At 36.0% G+C, this 19,378-nt stretch overlaps 2 protein-coding genes across 6 annotated transcripts; one reads left to right on the plus strand and one right to left on the minus strand.

Moving 5' to 3' along the window:
* The first annotated feature begins 2,255 nt into the window (after positions 1 to 2,255).
* On the plus strand, positions 2,256 to 5,657 carry LOC144450721 (uncharacterized). The gene is made up of 5 exons (XM_078141393.1): positions 2,256 to 2,480; positions 2,606 to 2,763; positions 3,271 to 3,375; positions 3,811 to 3,978; positions 4,312 to 5,657. Exons 1-5 carry the CDS (start codon positions 2,429 to 2,431, stop codon positions 4,483 to 4,485), a joined length of 657 nt encoding a protein of 218 aa, XP_077997519.1. The 5' UTR covers positions 2,256 to 2,428; the 3' UTR covers positions 4,486 to 5,657.
* A 4,934-nt stretch (positions 5,658 to 10,591) lies between these two features.
* LOC144450681 (plasminogen-like) lies at positions 10,592 to 18,653 on the minus strand. Of its 5 annotated transcripts, none has more exons than XM_078141335.1 (7): positions 18,568 to 18,653; positions 16,194 to 16,300; positions 15,446 to 15,715; positions 14,506 to 14,775; positions 13,576 to 13,845; positions 12,865 to 13,083; positions 10,592 to 11,400 (listed from the first exon to the last, which is right to left on the minus strand). In XM_078141335.1, exons 2-7 carry the CDS (start codon positions 16,261 to 16,263, stop codon positions 11,171 to 11,173), a joined length of 1,329 nt encoding a protein of 442 aa, XP_077997461.1. In that variant the 5' UTR covers positions 16,264 to 16,300; positions 18,568 to 18,653; the 3' UTR covers positions 10,592 to 11,170. The 5 variants fall into 5 exon arrangements, with proteins under 5 accessions (XP_077997461.1, XP_077997462.1, XP_077997463.1 ...); XM_078141336.1 differs by having other exon boundaries at positions 16,194 to 16,316; positions 18,568 to 18,629; XM_078141337.1 differs by lacking the exon at positions 15,446 to 15,715.
* Positions 18,654 to 19,378: the final 725 nt, after the last annotated feature.

Here is a 19,378-nt window from a genome sequence, read left to right on the forward strand (position 1 = left end):
TTATTTGGTATTTATTCGTTTGGCAAGTACACTAGAGTGATATTTATTATAACGAACAATTCACTCAATATAGGATTCAACAAAAGCAAATATTTGTACACTTTCACTCGACTTTTCACTAATCCGTCATTTGCGATAAGTTGTTTACACAATAAGAACCGTGGCACGCATATACACACCTGTACATCTGTCTTTATGGAGTTTACAGTGAATATATCGATCTAGCCGCACTAAAAAGACAATCTTCAAGAGACTGTGAATGGATATACTTACATAGAGATCTTATGAGTAATTCATTAAAACAATAGAAAACTTGGGTTTTTGCATTGCCTTTCGCATCGCACCTCAATATCAAAATCGGGTCAATGAACCAATTCACAGTATAAGAATTCAAAAATTAAGGGTAACTATATTACTAGTATGTAAAATCCACAGTCACGTGTGAGCTGACGTCAGTGAGGATCGATTACGTCGTATAAAATATATTAATAATGTTTTAAGTGAAAGTTTGTATTCATGATAGATTTTACCGTACAATGACATTATACCATGTACCTCGTTGTCGTTGTTGTTGTTGTTGTTGTTGTTGTTGTTGTTGTTGTTGTTGTTGTTGTTGTTGCTGCTGCTGCTGCTGCTGCTGCTGCTGTTGTTGTTGTTGTTGTTGTGTATGATGTTTGTAATCCTACGACATTATTCTGTAATACCATTTATAATTGACTCAGAATTTCAGTTACATTCCTACTACAAAGCTACGCAAAAACCGCAAAAGGGAATGGGGTGAAACATTTAATGTTTTAATAAATGTACATGCATATTTCAGCCGAATCCTGCTTAGGCTGAGGTTAGAATTTACAGCGGGGGTGGAGGGCTGAGGAGAAATGATTTTGGTCAAACCCCCTTCCAAAATGAACCCAAGAATGTTCATAGCCCCCCTCTCGGCTACACATATTTTAATGTGTAATTATACAGTGCCCCCCCCCCCCTCCACTTCAGAGATGTAGAGTATGGTACACTACTGTAACATTGAGGTAATAGTGGACATCAACTTCAGCATCCATACATAACAATATATGTGGGCTTTGGGAGAAAAGGTCTCACATCGGGCTGTACTTGGAGATACTTGGTCAGCAGGGTGTAATCTTTCAATCTTGATTCTGGACAGAAACAGCATCTACAATATGATAGGCAGTGGGGAGGGTGTGGGAGGGGTGTAAATTGTGAGATCTAGACAGAGACAGATAGACAGAGACTAGAGACTGCCAGACAGACAGACAGACAGACAGACAGACACATAGACAGAGACAGACATCTAGAGACACAGTCACAGACAGAAAGACAGAAAGACAGACAGACAGACAGGGGAAGGCATACACAGATACATTCGCATGGCTGTCAGGATTTAGAAGGTATTGCGACAAAGACGCGAGAAATTTCTTAATTCGATCATGAGATTTAATTTGGTTCTAATCATGAGCAAAATATTTCGTGAGTCCCCCTCCCCCCCCCCCCCAGGGGTTTCAGACCATCAGAATGTTCATGCCCCCTTTGAACCCTAAATTTTTTTCATGGCCCCCAATTTCTCCCCCCCCCCCATGCCGTAAGTTCTGGCCCCAGCCTTACAGCTGGAGCAAGTCGCAAGAGTACATTGACAATGTCAGAGTCGACGGTCCCGATCGACTTGTCCGTCTGCAAGCAGTGCCAAGTTTAGCTAACCGTACCGATATGTTTTAACCCACGACAAAAGACAACGCAAGGTGTCACGACCTACATACGTCCATGGATATATCCATGATACGTCACACACGTTTCTCTCGATTACGAGCGTTCATTAGGTCATGTCCCAATTGATTACGCAGTATATTATCATGTCCCACTTTCAGTGCAGTGTCTAGTCTGTCGGATGTAACTTTATATACCGGTTCTAAATATAGGTGGCTAGCTCGGCGTGGTTATTAAGTAATTCCCCAGAACTACACTTTGGGCGTCTCGAAGGATCCGCCGGACGAACGACGGCCATCGCGGCATCGACACACAGTGACGTCAATCGTCGAAAAGTACACAATGAATTTACACAGGATAGGGTCCATCGTCGAAAAGTACACAATGAATTTACACAGGATAGGGTCACCATATATGGAAAGCGAGTATGCAAATGAACCGTTCCTGGAGCCGTGGTTCTAAGAACTTGAGGGTTGAGCGTGTCCTGTGTATGAGCTGTTTTTCGGCGGCTATTTTAGTTTCCAGTGGGGAATCCCTCTTCCCTGCCAGAGATTTTGGCATAGCGACGGGAAGTAGAGCTGTGTATAAAAGGGGACGGATAGCTATCGAGGGTCAGAAAGTGATCGTACACCAACAAGTGAACAAGAAGTAAAATTTTGATTCAACTTTACTAACAACTTCAAAAATCATTTAGAAGCATCTGAAAATAATGGCAACATCAAGAAGAACTTCCCCAAACTTTTCAATGGTATACGAAGCAGGTAAGCATGTGTAAATTAATACATTTTCTCAATTTTAAGCAAAAACAATTTCCGAACTCTATTAGAACATGATCAAACTTTTGGGCATGTTTATAACATTTTTCTGTATTTGTTTCTCCCAACAGCAATTGTACTATTTACAGTTTTTGTAGCATTTACTCAGGGAGCACCTGTCTCAACACTATCTCCACAAGATACGCAAGCGATCAGAGACGAATACAAACTATTGTTCCAAGCGACGGCAAGTTTGCACACCGACAACAAAGACATATACGATAACTTTGTAAGTATTGCTATTCTTCAGCTAATTCTTGTACACAATAGTATGCACGTTTACGTAATCGAAATGATTCGTCGCTGTTTCCCGGATGTAACCATCGTCACAAGCTCGGTTACACACACGGAAAGAATGACAGATCTTAATGTCAATAATACGTGTATTTTCCAAAACAAATATTGCCATAAACCGACTTTAAAATTGGGTAACGCGGTAAACAACCCCCCTACATAATGACTTTCGTTGACTTGCCGTGCCTGGCTGAACGTAGCCTTGGAGTGGCAGTTATAGCACTAGATATCGGATTGCACAAGCCACGGAAGTGCAACTTCCGGTCTACTTGTACGAGGCGCGGCGGAGCTGACTTGATTTCCACGACATATTTGTAATTTCATTTTCACCACCAAATACACAAGAACACTGCCAGCTGAACACTGCGTCATGCAACTGGGACAGTTGGGGAAATCCCATTTTATCTTGACTAATTTCTCCCCTCGTTTTCTTTTCATTCAGAAACAAGTTCGTTTTAACGACCCTGATATCAATGACGATTTGGCCAGTTTCACCATTGAAGGTCTTCCGGTACCACTGTCGAGAACTCTTTTACGCAACCCAGAGGTAAGACATTTTTTATGTATAGAGCATAGAACCACCATACTGTATATACAAAAACACACACAAAACAACAACAACAACAACAACAACAACAAACAAACAAACCAACCAACCAACCAACCAACCAACCAACCAAGCAACCAACCAACCAACCAACCAACCAACCAACCAACCAACCAGCCAACCAACCAAAAACAAATAAACAAACAAAACAATTAAAAAAACAAGCAGAAAATCCTGACAAAACGTTTACTTTGATATTTGAAGTATCTCGGCTACCCACCCAGTCTTGACAAACAGAAATAGTGGTAAATTTTACAGCAGTACGCCATCAAACAAACATACAGCATTTACTTTGTTTTTTACGATATGCCCTTTCAACAACTATGATGTAAAATGGATTTAACGTTTAACTTCTACTTCTTCCCTTTTCTCCAGGAAAGAGATCTATTAGTTTTGCACAGAGACAACTTCAAAGTATTCCAATCATTCCTTGAAGCCATGCATATGGACGAATTAGAACTTGAGGCAGACAACCCATTTCATGAAGACTTTGAAACAATCCACACACAGCTCGGCACCCTTGTCGTTAAAGTAAATTTATTGGTGAGTAATAGTCGGTTGACTTTTGTATGCAGTTTGTTATTTAAAACAAAACAGATAGTCTGCTACAGTTTTCTGAATTGCAGTTTGTTTTTGGTTTTCTAAACACACAAAATTAGTGAAAGTATACCTTTGTATTGATTATCATATCACAAATAGTGGCATTAATTACATTGGAAGGCTGTTTATTGAGTGTCTATAACATATATTGTTTGTTAGAAATATTGTTTAAAGTGTGCTAAAAAAAACTGAGGTTCATGGAAACTGAGGTTCATCCAAGAGCCCGTTTAGCATAAATGTGATATCTAATATTTGACATCTTTTCAAATATTTCAGCTCCATCTCTTGGGTCATACGGATAGCATTGATACTTCAGATGATACGACAGGCATTGGTTTCATGAACAGTGCACAAGTACGTGACTTACGACACGTTCTAGTCTTGGAACAACTCCATCACTACCTACCAAATGCAAGATTATTCTTCGATTATCTTCGTCGCCTTGTCTAGATGTAACACATTTAAAGTTAAGTTAAAGTTTGTGTTGACAAAGTCACTACAGACCACACTAATATGGTGTTGTGCACCGTTTTCTTTTCTTACTCGCCGGTAATGGCCAAAGTTTATTTCACAGTAAAAAAAATCAGTCCCCACCATTTTGTCATTATAATGGAGCTGATTGGTTAATTATGTCACATGACTATCATGTGATGGTCATGTGTCGTATGATATGGCATGGCAATATTTGCTAAGCTGCCATATACTTGTCACAATGACATTAAATGTAGGGATTCTGAATCCCAACTAGATATAGAAATATCAAGATTTTTTATAGAATATTACCTTGAGATAATTTGTGCAATTTAAAAACTACATTATTGATTACTTATAAATTGATTAAAATGAAATATAGACTAGACAGAGAGAGAGAGACAGACATATCAATCGAGGTAGATAGATAGACAGACAGATCAATAAATATAGACATATCAGGAAGAGGGGTGTACGCAAGGAATGGTGTTTGACATCAGTTCAATCAGTACTTTTATATTTGATACAATTTTTGTTTGTTGAACAAAGAAACCTGTAAGAGTACATTTCCACATAGTTAAATTATAGTAACTTATTTTTCCATCGAACGTACACATTTAGAAATACTTTATTTATTATTAGGACCTATAGAATTAGTTTGAAACATATGTTATAAATAAGTATACAATTTCAACTTTGAAACGTGAAGAGTAATTTATTGTGTTTCATCTGAACTTATCATTGCTTTATTCAATCTATAAAATATTATAAATAATTACAATTTCAAGTTTGAAATGTGAAGGTTTATTTATAGTAATTTATTGTGTTTCATCTGGACTTATCAGCGCCTTATTATATTTAAAGAAATGTTATTTATAAGTAATTTTGAAATATACAAAGGTCTTTTCATATTAAGTTGTATTTTTTCTATCATATTAGCATAGAATTGTTATAAGTGAGCTCTGCATTTAACAACTACTTTGTAAAGGTGTTTGTGTTCTTGTGAGCTAATCATTTACAAAATAACAAGTTCTGGTAACTTGTTTATTTTTTAATATTTATTTTCCTAAAAGGTGCAATCATGTTGGTGACTTGTATATTTATTTATTTATTTACATAAATATGTATTTTGTGTGATATTTCTATAATTTATGATGCTGAAATTGATTGGAATAAAACTGTTTGAGAATTATATTTCATTGTTCAATCTTATTTTATCTTTCCTTGTATGTGTATGCTACAAGTGAGATACTGCTTCAGTCCTAAAATGGATTTGTCAGTCAACCATAGTGGAAGTAAACACAGGTGACCCTTGCCCACACAAAGCTGAGGCTGTTGTGAGAGATCTGAAGCTCCTATCTTTGCTTTACAAATGCCTCATCTCACTCTATGACTGGCCGGTTAAAAAATTGCCATATGAGTGAAAACTTGTTATTTATCTGGGAATTGTAATTGATAAAATAACTCCACTACATCTTTGTATTCGGAAATACAATGTGAGAGAACATATATCAAGTCCTTGTTTGTAACTCAATAAATTGCAAAACATTGACAATAGTGTAAAACATTTGCGATTGTATGTACAAAACTTTTTTAAACACATTTTAGTTCTTTATACTTTATTGAGTTACACACAATTTCATATTGTATTTCCAAGTAGAAAAATATAGTACGGTTGTTTTATTAATTAAAAATCCAAAATAAATGGAAAGTCATTTCTCATCCATATGGCCAAATTTGCTAATTTTAATAACTCTAGTTTATTAGAGTGGTAACTTGATACAGGGTTGGTGGAAATGCCCTTCCAGGGTCCCCTATGCCGTAAAGAAATGTAGCTGCAATTAAATCACCCTTACCTGTATTCCCCTTTAAAGGGGTTCTATGTGTAGCTCTCTAATGTATATCTTTGTATGGTGTATGCTACAAGTGATATATTGTTTTCACGCCATAAAAGGGTTCATCAGTCAACTACAGTGGAATACTATTCAACCACTTAAAGGGGAACGAAGGTGCCAACTGGCCAACAATGCGAAGACATTTTAAACTCATGATCAACATGCCTGGCATGAATATAAACTCACCAAATAAGACCCCCTCTCCCAACGTACTAAGTTCCACAGTATCCGTGTGCATGATTTGAAGGTTGCTTTCCTGTTATGGTTTCCTCTGACTATTAAAATCCTAGTCAGCTTACACCATGTGCGTATATTTCATTACCAGTGTGTATACATTTCACAGTAACTCTTGGTATGATAGTGATTGTGAAAGGTTCAAACGTACAGTGAATTGTAAGTTAAATACCTATAGAAATAACAGATCATACATTAATTTAGATGAACTAAAGAAATGTAAACGTGAGTATAGAGAATTGATTAAGCAAAAGAAAGTTGAATATTACTCATGTAATTTGGAAAAGTTAGTTACTGCCGCCGAGCAACCAAACTCAAACTCTTTTTGGTCTATGGTAAAGGCGAAGTCGTCTCCCATTTCTAGTAATATATCTAATGATAACTGGTTTGATTATTTTTCAAATTTATTGAATACCCCAGGTATGAGTAGTGATGGTAATGCCGAGTTCTATGAAGAAATCAAGTGTTTTGTTGACAGTGTAGACGTTGAGGGAGGTAATTTCACTGATGACCAAGATGTTCTGGATGCCCCAATTGTCATTGAGGAAGTTGATCGCTGTATTAGTAAGCTTAAATTGGGTAAGGCCCCAGGTATTGATGGAATTACACCCGATGTCTTTAAAAATTGTCCACGTATTGTTAAAGAAATGATGTGTAAGCTCTTCAATGAAGTTTTTAACGTTGGGATCTTTCCAGTTGATTGGGCAAAGGGTGTCATCTCTCCAATCCACAAGAAAGGCGACTTAGATTGTGTTGGTAACTATAGAGGAATTACACTTTTGCCAATAGTTGGCAAAATTTTCTGTAATATTTTAGATAATCGACTGCATACCTGGCTTGATAGCAATAGCCCAATTGTTGATGAACAGGCTGGGTTTCGTAAGAAGTACTGCACGTCAGACAACATTTTCATCTTAAGTACAGCTATTTCTAATTACCTAGCTCAAAGCAAAGGGAGGTTGTACATTGCATTCATAGACTTTGAGAAAGCGTTTGATCGCATTGATCATTATAGCTTGTTTTATAAATTAATTAACTGTGGAGTCAAGGGTAAATTATATCGTGTAATACGTTCTATGTATCAGAATGTTAGGGCATGTGTTAGGTCAGCCGGAGGTATAACTGACTTCTTTACATGTAGCTTCGGTGTCCAACAAGGCTCTGTACTATCTCCACTCTTATTCAGTATCTATGTAAACGACTTAGGGGAGTACCTAAGCAATACACATCAATTCTCTGGTGCGCAAATAGGCCTAATTAAGCTTACTTACCTCCTTTTTGCCGATGATCTCACATTTGTTAGTACTTCTAAGATAGGTTTACAACGTTCTTTAAACAATTTGCATGAATATTGTTGTAAATGGAAACTAACGGTTAATATCGATAAAACCAAAATTATTGTATTTAGAAGGGGTGGAAGTCTAAGAAAATATGAAAAGTGGTTGTACAATGGTCAACGAGTAAAGGTAGTCTCTTTCCAAAGCTATCTTGGTATAATGTTTTCGTGGACTGGCAAATGGTTCCAAGCCCAAAAGGCTTTAAGTGAACAAGCAAATAGAGCTATATACAGTTTGATACGTAACCTACATAGATATGGAACTATACCCGCGAATGTCGCATTGAAAATTTTTGATTGTAAAATTCTGCCAATTCTCCTTTATGGCTCTGAAGTGTGGGGTTTCCATCCTGCTGAAGATACTGAAAAGACTCACAACAAAATGTTACGTTACATCCTGCAATTGTACAACAACACCCCCATCGTTGCCATAAGAGGAGAATTGGGAAGAGTTACCTTAAAGGTTTATAGATACTGTAGAATTGTTAAATATTGGTTGAGGATTTTGAAAATGGATGAGGAAAGACTTGTTCGTAGATGTTACAAATTTCATTTAAGTAAAATTGACATAGTTAAATATAATTTTTGGGCTAGAGATGTTAGACATTTACTCCAAAGCCTTGGCTTTGGGGAGGTATGGGATCAACAAGGTGTTGGTGATGAATTGAGATTCCTAAAAATATTTAAACAGAGATGTATTGATATTGATACACAATTATGGTCTGAAAGTGTTAATACGTCTAGAAAACTTGATTGTTATGCTTCATTTAAAAGGGAATTGTCTCTGGAACCTTATTTAACCTCTCTTGATAAACCAATATTCAAACTGATGCTTTGTAGATTTAGAACCTCAACACATAATTTGAAAATCGAAACTGGTCGTTGGAATGATACTCCAAGAGTAGAGAGACTTTGTGAAATGTGTAATTTAAACCAAGTAGAGGATGAATTCCACTTTTTACTTGTATGCCCATTTTATACTTGTATAAGGTCAAAATATATTGCCAATTACTTTTATAATCCCCCACTGCACCACAAATTTGTATTACTTATGTCATCTCGAAAGGTTGACACTCTCAGAAAACTTAGTAGATATATATTTTATGCCACTAAACTTAGAAAAGATAATACTAGAATCTCTGAAACTCAAACGGCCTGATGTTGTCTGGTGATCCGTTCATTTTTGTATATTTACAGTTTGTATTTTTTGGCCGGTGGCCAACAATACTGAATAAACCATTGATTGATTGATTGATGATTGATTGATATACATTTCACAGGGCCTACAGAAAAGTGTGAGTATTTTGGAGTGTGCATTTCACATTTTGTTCATGTGGCATAAACTGTAACAGGTTGTTGATCATAGAGTGAACCAGCAGTTAGTATTATAAAGTTGATATTTTTGTGATTTCAAAGTATAAAGTTATTATAGTGTAGATTAATTAAATACAATTTTGTTTTTAAAATTATGTGTAATATAGTAGAACATGCAATAGCTTTATATATACATTTCATGAAATACAAAGCAATTATTGGCCAAGAAACAGATAACACACTGAGCATACGAGCACATGTACATTGAGTGGTGTACATTCTATTAAAGTATTGTACAGAGTATATATAACTATTCTAAATGCACTGATGTTGTGACATTCAAAAAATGTTAACCAATCCAGGGCCATCCAAACGTTTGATACATGAAGAACGTTTGAAACATGTTGTGTTCTTCTAAATGTATGTATGTTTGGTCAGACTCATCAAGTTTAACATGTATTCTTAAAGCCCATGGATGACAACGGCAACTGAATGATTTGCAATTCCATTCCCTAATTATTTATCTACTTGGATAGATTACTGCTCACAAAATGAATCCACATACCAGCTACGTTTCATTAAACGAATGTTGTAAAAATTGAAAATCAGAAATGAGGGTACTTCTCAATTGTTTGTTAAATTAGATTTGAACCAATTAGTCTTCTTCACACCTTAGCATTGAAATTCATCAGATGTTGTGTGACCGATGTAGGGTATATCTCAAACTGCTGTTTTCCTTTTAATAGTCCATGAGCTACATTATTGTTGTCGGTACCTCCCCTCCCCCCGGGGGAGGGGCAAAGGTTGCCATACCTTTTCTGAATTATCCGAAAGTGAACATTATGAAAGCCTTTTCAGAAAAAAAGTAATATTAAGCTCTCTAAACAGTTGCTGTGGCAACCACCTTCCAAATTTATCAGACCAGTTTCCATTCTAAATCTCATTAGCTTTTGAATTAGGATTTGCATGATTTCAATGTATAGGCATATAATTTTAACGTAGATCTATGCATTGAGCAGGTGATCTTTGTGATTGAAGGTCAAAGTCAAACGACACAGATTACATAAATGTCAAAAAGGAAATATTTGATACAAACGTTCAATCACATATACAAATATACATACATACATACACACAGACAGACAGACAGACAGACAGACAGACAGACAGACAGACAGACAGACAGACAGACATACATACATACATACATACATACATACATACATACATACATACATACATACATACAGACATACAGACATACAGACATAAGCACACGGAGAAATACAACGAAAAACAGCGGCAGTGCTTTTAGAGAATTTATTGCAGAGAGAAATATAGAAATAAAGAATTTGAATGCAATGATGAATGTTGTAATAACCGTGACTCATTGAAATTGTTTAACATGAAAGTATTCCACTTCAGTATGTGTTAGAATTTCAGACGATGTTAGTATCTTTGGGTAATAAGTCCACTAGTCTAGTACACGGTGATGTTGATCATGTATTCCAATACCTTGATAAATTGGTTAATTCGTGTATTGCCCTTTGCTTATCTGGGAATTTATTTTTTTGACTATATGGAGTAAATATTCTTAACTATTATATCTATAAACAGAACCGTTATCTTATCCATAATCAAAATGTTTAAATTAGCCATTAACACAATTTGTAAACTTCACCCGAATGATGAAGCTTGGAAATTATACCTTAAGAGGAACAAACCGCTTCCATTGGTTCTTATGTATTGTTTCAATACATATAAACTAGTTAGAGAATCAAGCCAATTTATTGTATTCGTTCACTGCTAACTCATAGAACAATAATATTAAAATAGCCAGAAAGAATGCCATGTCTAGTTTATGAGCCATTATACGTGAACTATCCTAAGCTGCTCTAACTTTAACTTCACACAGGACCAGACCAACTTTTTTATCTTTTTTTAATTGAATACTGACATATCTTCCTTTCATTGGTACTGCACACCCCGTGGCACACTCGACTGTGATGGGGTTGGCCTTTGCCATGCTACCAACGATCTGTGCTCCACACTGTGGATTATTGGCAAAGTCTGGATCATTACCGACATGGACCTCAGCAGTCTTGATGAGGTGTGCTGAAAATATAACAGACACAATACCAGGTTAGACACATAACATTTGATATAACTAAAAAGATTATGCATTCTTAAAGTGGTCATATGGATGAAAGTTGGCTGATTATTCGGCAAGGGTATCATCAAAATTTTGGTAAAGAGTGGGCTATATTACAACGTCATAGCAGCTTCTAACCGAATATATTGCAAAATACTGAATTAATGTGTAAAATGTTTGTTATTATACATACAATAACAAACTTTTCACAATGTTTAGGTTATTTTTGCAAACAGACTTGGCGAATGTTGTTCCATGTTGTTTTTGTCAAGTAGAAAAGCACAGTTAGGTTCCCTTGTAAATTAAAAATCAAACATACATACCCATTTCTCATCCATATGAATACTTTAATTTGCATAATTTTTACTGTATGTTTTTACATCTAGAACTCATGAATAAAATTACCAAATTGAATGTTCTGAGGAGAAATAAGTTCCATTCTCAGTTAAAGACAAGTATTAAAACCATAATCTGGAATTGGTCGAATTCAATTCTCAATTTTCTAACGTTCGATACAGAAAGAGTTTTGTCCCGTCAGCCGTCAGATTGTTGTATCGATGCCAAGTTGTATTTGTATAGCTTGTCGTTGTTTTTACTCGCCCCTTTTCACGGGTTTTCTGTATATTGTTTTTATTTATTCTGTGAGCTGTAAACTATGAATACTTTGAGGACTAATAAATGAAATAATTATTATCTATTATACAACAAAATACCACACAAAGAAAATTTGTTTAAATGGAAAATAATGAATAATCCATTCTGTGAGATCTGTAAAAATATTGAAGACAGTAAACATTTTCTTTATGAATGTAAAGCTGTCAAGCAGTTCTGGAGGAAATGTAATAATATAATCAATCAATTGTATAAAATGAACGTAAGACTGCTGTGGAAGCACATTGTGTATGGATACAAAATATATTGTAAGACTTTTGATGTATTTAATTTAATCTTGATGGTGGCGACTTTTGCTGTATATAAAGCGAGAGTTTTGGAAAGAAGAGATATTGAACAAATAATAAGAGAAGAAATATTTTATATCAATTATAATAAGAAGAACAAAATGTTGAAAGAGTTTGCTAATGCTTTGTGAGCTACACGATGTATATATTCTTTCAAAGGGATATAAATAAAAGTTGACTTTTGAAAAAAATAATAATAAATAAATGAATGATAATAAACAGCCCAAAGTAGTATAATAATCTGATCTTCTTGAAAACAGAATTGGGGAATCCCAAATTTCTGTTATTGCTTTAAAAAGTCTGGAAACAAGCATGTATATGGTAAAGTTTGGAAAGAATTGAACTACCCTGCTTTTAATGGGATGTATTCTACCATATTTTTATCAGCATCTATTTAACTAGCTGTCCTAGGAAAATCAATCATTTGGCAAAGTGTTTTTATAAGCTTGTTTAGAAATTAAAACGTACGTTTATCTTCCTGATGAAAGATAACAACCTCATAAACCTCTTTTGTCTTTCCCAAATCTACAGTCCACCAAGGTTCGGACTCTCTCTTTGTTAAACTACAGGTATGGGTGTTTCCATCCACTGCTTTATCAGCCGTTTTACCAGGTTTGGATTTGTCAGAGCTCTGTTTGGTGGATTTTCCCTCTGCTACATCACCAATCGATGACGGGTATGTGCAACCTGAGGTACAAAAAAAATAATCTTATTTGTCATCATTACCATTGCTATTATCATCATCCTCATCATCGTCTGTCTATTTAACTGCAACGCTTTATTAACCATTTTTTGAACAAACTCCTATTATATTTACTGGGAAGCCGTTACCATTGAGAGAGAGAGAGAGAGAGAGAGAGAGAGAGAGAGAGAGAGAGAGAGAGAGAGAGAGAGAGAGAGAGAGAGAGAGAGAGAGAGAGAGAGAGAGAGAGAGAGAGAGAGAGAGAGAGAGAGAGAGAGATTGTACAGTATATGTCATGCATAGAAGCCACTATGTTTCTAGCTTCTAGTGTTCTATGGGATGGGCACTAACCATGTTGGCTTATAGGTGGTGGATGAATCTCCTGAACATCGTCATACTATATTTTGAATGAGCCAGCTGTAACTCTAAATTACTTGAGTTCAAACGCTTCTAAAACAGGAGGAAGCAAGGGAGAAATGTATTTCTTCAAAACTCACCACAGCTTTCCTTGGGTTCAGGTAGGTCACAATATTCCCAGTTTTTAGCTGGGTCCGTGGTGTAACACCAAGCTCCATCCCCATTCCAACCAGCAGTACGACAGTAGTTGTGATCTCCTAAACCTTCGTTAGGTCTAGTTTGTGGTGTCCAATCTGCATGTGGATGAGGTGATTGGGATGTCCACTTCTGACAGGTTCTACCAGATACTGTGACAGACACAGTTCCTCTATAGTCAGTCTCTTTGTCATCGTAGTAGCACTCTGTGTATCCTGCGTTTGACAAAAAAACAATGTATATCATGAAAACACTATACTATTCCATTCGATTGGAGGTAGGAGGAGCTAGGAGATATACAAAATCAACACTAAACGATTTATTACTTTGATACCCGTATTTGGTGAGTCCATGTGGATATTAAAGATTTAAATTACAAGTACAAAGAATATAAATATGTCGTTCGTTTACTGGACAAGGGGTTAACATTTATTATTACATCAGTCTGAATACATAGTACTTAAATATAATAGCTAGTAAATAATAACCATCTTATAAACATCTTTACGTGGAAGAGGAGGAGTGGATGCACTGACCGAATCTAAAACAATAAGGGTAAATATTTTGGGTTATTATCTGTTTTGAAATACAATTTGGTAAAACAGTGATATGAATCGGCTTCACATTCCTGACAATAACCAAGAGTCTGTCTCTCTGACATTATTTTTATCTGCTTGTATATCTGCCTATTCGTCTGTTTATCAATCTGTATATTTGATCGGTCTCGATGTGCCCTATCATCTAACATGGCAGTGTAACGTTGGATAAATCCCTCCTGACGTTGTTTTAGTCAGCAGCATTATATGTTTTGACGTCATATATGTTACTAAAACAGAAGGAAAAGGGCTGGGATAATGTTTTTCTTCCAAACTCACCACATCCTTCCTTGGGTTTAGGTAGGTCACAATATTCCCAGTTTTTAGCTGGGTCCGTGGTGTAACACCAAGCTCCATCCCCATTCCAACCAGCAGTACGACAGTAGTTGTGATCTCCTAAACCTTCGTTAGGTCTAGTTTGTGGTGTCCAATCGGCATGTGGATGAGGTGATTGGGATGTCCACTTCTGACAGGTTCTATCAGATACTGTGACAGACACAGTTCCTCGATAGTCAGTCTGTTTTTCGTCGTAGTAACATTCCGTGTAACCTGTATTTCATATGAACAATTTCAATTGCATACGTTTAGCTAAATTATGCACATCTTTGAGTTATTACAGTCAGTAAACTATAGAAAGGGTCTTGACATTGAGGCCACTGTGTGTCCAAATTGTAGTGTTCTTTGGGATGGACAGAAAACAGGACATCTCTCTTGGCCCTTATGTGGACTGCGTTAAATTTTAGCTCCTCGAATTGCACAGTACGTTTAGAGAGAAATCCAAAAAAAAAAGGAATGATGCAATGCCAATGCTATATAGATTGGAACACTTTTACAGCAGAGAAGAGTTTGATTTTGGCCAGGAACAAGAATGAAGCAACTGATGTGCTCGATATCCTCCTGGTCCCTCAATGTTCATCCCAGTTTAAGAAGAGAAGCTGTGAGGAATTTCAATTTCATACTTTTAGCTAAATTATGCACATCTTTGAGTTAACAGTCAGTAAACTATAGACAGGGTCTTAACATAGAAGCCACTATGTTTCTAGCTTCTAGTGTTCTATGGGATGGGCACTAACCATGTTGGCTTATAGGTGGTGGATGAATCTCCTGAACATCGTCATACTATATTTTGAATGAGCCAGCTGTAACTCTAAATTACTTGAGTTCAAACGCTTCTAAAACAGGAGGAAGAAAGGGAGAAATGTATTTCTTCAAAACTCACCACAGCTTTCCTTGGGTTCAGGTAGGTCACAATATTCCCAGTTTTTAGCTGGGTCCGTGGTGTAACACCAAGCTCCATCCCCATTCCAACCAGCAGTACGACAGTAGTTGTGATCTCCTAAACCTTCGTTAGGTCTAGTTTGTGGTGTCCAATCTGCATGTGGATGAGGTGATTGGGATGTCCACTTCTGACAGGTTCTACCAGATACTGTGACAGACACAGTTCCTCTATAGTCAGTCTCTTTTACATCGGAATAACATTCCGTGTAACCTGCATTAAATAGAAGCAATACGATATGCGCATGTTTATGACACACTATCTCAACAAAAACCATACATGTCATTTTATATGTATGGTTTGATGTATGTGTGTTTACATATCTAACTGTATTGGAATAATTTGTTTATAACGTGTTAGACATTACAAGAGAATTTTCCTTGAATTTGAAAACATATAAATATTTTCGTTAAAGATGGTTTACTTCCACGTTCGTTAATTTGCGTTAAGCTCGTCTCCAAACATAACAAAACAAAACGCTCAAAAACCTGTTCCGAAGTAAAGGTTTACGTGATTGAAGAAAAATATTTCCTCTAGTGAACTCAATTATCAGGCAATTAGTAAGCAAACTTCATCGTCGGATAGTCAGAACTTGGTATACTGGTAGCAAGGCATCAAGTTCGTCCAGACGTGGATATTAGCCACTGAAACTTCAGTTAATTGACAACAATAGTTATTATTTTTGACATACCAAGGCTTGAATGTACCTGGCCTAGGACATTGATGACTAATAAAACCAGTATCTTGAACTCGGGAGACATCTCGACACGCCAAAATTTGCTCCAAAATTTGCTTCGCCTACAAATCAAAATATGAAATATATCTGGTGTATGTACCAAAGTACAATAGTATAAGGTTACTTGCTGTGTATTATGGGATGTCATATGGCTCTGCAATTTCCAGCAAAAAGCTTTTCAATTTAATAAATTATGTTTCTTAAATGTCAAGAAAGGGTAACTGATAAAATTAAAAGTGTCACTACTTGGGTTTTGGATTTTGATTTATATTACAGTTAATATTTCAGACAGTTTGCACTCTTTGGATAAGCTAGGAGGTCTGTTCTGAAAGCCATCCTGTACTTGTATGATCGTTGTTTTGTAACTTTTGTAATTCTACCTTGGCTGTCCGTCAAGCTGTCGTGGTAATACTGAATTATGTCAAATAATCTTATGCGCAAGCGCAGTGGGCTGTTTGAAGGAATTGTAGCCCCTTAAGTTAATGTAAATATGTTACTATCAGATTGACATTCTATCTGTTTGTATTTGTTATGCTTGTCTGAATATTCATCACCGAACCGAGAATGTTTATGTTTGCTTAGCCTTAGGACGTTCATAATAACTAATGACCTGTTCCACACAGAGTATTGAAGTAGCAAAGATAAATTTAGTTGGCGGCAACATGTACACTGCTTTGAAATAACGTCTTTTTTTTTATCTTTTTTTTTTTATTTACCTTTTTTACGTGCCAACTTCAAAGCTTCAGTACAGCAAATTAAACTACTAGTACTTATCGATATCCTGCTTAGGTTCTAATTATCAAAATAAGCATGGATTTTAGCAATCAAGGGACTGAGGGCGATGTGGTAATTTTTAAACTATGACAATTTTTCGCAATTTTTGAGGTGCACATTTCTTTATAACAACAATGAAATATGTCATGGTGAGTTTGTTCCATTTATAGCAAACCAAAAAGCCTTTGCATCATTATCTGATCCGAATTGCTTTAATAACCGATTCCTAAGTTGGCCACCTTTAGGCATAGAAACCTGTGAATCCATTTGAGATCTTTAGGTTGAAGCTCACAAATGAGTTGTAGGCTTCTCACTACCGCGCCGCCTCGAGGAAAGACAGTACACATCAGGAACAATGCACGGTATCTACCAGTTGGCACCTTTGTTCAGATGGTTAGAGCACTCTAACTAGTATTTAGGGGACATGGGTTCAATTCCTACACGTATCCTCATTTATAACAAATATAAAATATGTCATGGTAAGTTGCTCTCATTTATAGCAAACCCAAAATTGTATCATAAATTGAACAACAACTATTTGCTTTGTAGAACGGCATGATTTCTAAAAAAAAAAATATGAAAAGTTACACGCTTTTAATACATATTTTGACAAAATGACAACTAGGAGAATAGTCTTAATCAATGATCAGTAAAATGTTATTGCAGAATTCAAATCTTGCTAACATTTTGTCGCCTTTTTTTGAAGTCACAATTAGCCATATGCCATACCTAACATTTTATATTGGACATTTAATGCACAAGTGATCGAAAGCATTAATTTACAATTACCAGCAACTTAACAACGTTAAAAGTATTTTTAACGTGTTATGCTCTTTACAGCCGATGTTTGAGCTCAATGGGTGTACAGTGAATTGCATGCGCGGTTTTGCTGTTTGTCTGTTCTGTTCTTTTCTGCTAGACAAAAAATCTTATCAACATTGCGACATGGTTTTGTATGAGCTACCGTTTATCTTAAATTTGCCCACTGTCGTCAAATCATATACTATCAAACCAGAGTGACCATAGCGTTTCGATTGATTTTTACATATCACACAAGGAAGGGTTTTTGACAAACACAGACGTGTTTTACATTTTCAAGTAGGATTAATCCAAGTTATTGGACAGAAATTGCGTTGGAGTGTTTAAAATTAATTAAAATTAATCCGAAATAATTACCCAATCCTCATCCATAAGGTCACTTTAAATGAGACTTTGTAGTCACCCTGGTTTGGTTGAACATTGTTACTATATATATATTTTCCGGCATGCCACTAGATAAAAATGTAACTATAAATTTAAGTACAGTATTATACAAGTCACTTTTTTGTCTTGTCAGATGATAAGATGTGGCAAAGTAAATATATATTTGTCAAAGCATACGATGAGAACTATATAAACAATTTTAGTCACAGAGTTATCGAGCCATCCAATAGAATGTAGCAATAACAGTAATGTCAATGTTAGTCAAACTGACGCCAACTGACTCGACTGCCTTCCAATGCGACCTACTACAGTATTAAAATATAATGCAAAAAGTTTGCTAAAGTCTACTCACCAATAGTAGTACGACAGCTTGACAAGCGATCGCTATCCTGGTGAACAGTGAACAAATGAAGGTTTCCAGGGCAGGTTTGAAATTTGTTATTTTTTGCAAACACTCCAACGCAATTTTTGTCCAATAACTTTATGCCAACACTTCTTTAGCCCACACAGTGTACGACACCTAACACGCTTAGTTCACGTGTTGATAGACATGTATGTATCGCTCTGTTAGTGTTACGATTGCCAATGTAGTATATTTCGGAATTAGATCTAAATTCTAATATTTATATGACACGCTTAGCTATTAAAAGGCCAAGTAATCACGTCCTGAAGCATGGCACAGATGCTTGCGATTGTAATTGGGAAAAATTAATGATATACATAACAAATTAATGATAGTTAGCAGTTTGTACTAGGTACGATTGAAGCGTCAGCTGGTTTTGTATGATGTGTTAATTTTATAACATGATGGTATGATTTCACTGTTCTGTATATGGAGAGAGAGAGAGAGAGAGAGAGAGAGAGAGAGAGAGAGAGAGAGAGAGAGAGAGAGAGAGAGAGAGAGAGAGAGAGAGAGAGAGAGAGAGAGAGAGAGAGAGAGAGAGACTCTGTGACTTGGATAAGAGTTGTGAATCTGGCAAACCGAGGTGTCGATCACATTAATATGAGTGTGCCATTTCACTTATAGCTATATCTGGTATTTTAGTTAAGTAAGTACTTCACTTAGAAAACCCGAATGCCATTTTTTCGAAAATAGTTACAATATTAAATGTATTGTATATTATCTGTTCTGGTACGTGTTTGCATCCTTGATATACACGGAT

Source organism: Glandiceps talaboti, chromosome 20 (genome assembly GCF_964340395.1).
Source record: "Glandiceps talaboti chromosome 20, keGlaTala1.1, whole genome shotgun sequence".
NCBI lineage: Eukaryota > Metazoa > Hemichordata > Enteropneusta > Spengelidae > Glandiceps > Glandiceps talaboti.

Bases quoted from the DNA above. Each gene is read 5' to 3' on its own strand.
- LOC144450721 (XM_078141393.1), top strand. From the start codon at position 2,429: ATGGCAACATCAAGAAGAACTTCCCCAAACTTTTCAATGGTATACGAA. The intron at 2,481-2,605 runs GTAAGCATGTGT...TTCTCCCAACAG, and splicing joins TTCAATGGTATACGAAGCAG to CAATTGTACTATTTACAGTT. The intron at 2,764-3,270 runs GTAAGTATTGCT...CTTTTCATTCAG, and splicing joins AAGACATATACGATAACTTT to AAACAAGTTCGTTTTAACGA.
- LOC144450681 (XM_078141335.1), bottom strand. From the start codon at position 16,263: ATGTCTCCCGAGTTCAAGATACTGGTTTTATTAGTCATCAATGTCCTA. The intron at 14,776-15,445 runs GTGAGTTTTGAA...TATGAAATACAG, and splicing joins TGAACCCAAGGAAAGCTGTG to GTTACACGGAATGTTACTAC. The intron at 11,401-12,864 runs GTACGTTTTAAT...TTATATTTTCAG, and splicing joins CTTTCATCAGGAAGATAAAC to CACACCTCATCAAGACTGCT.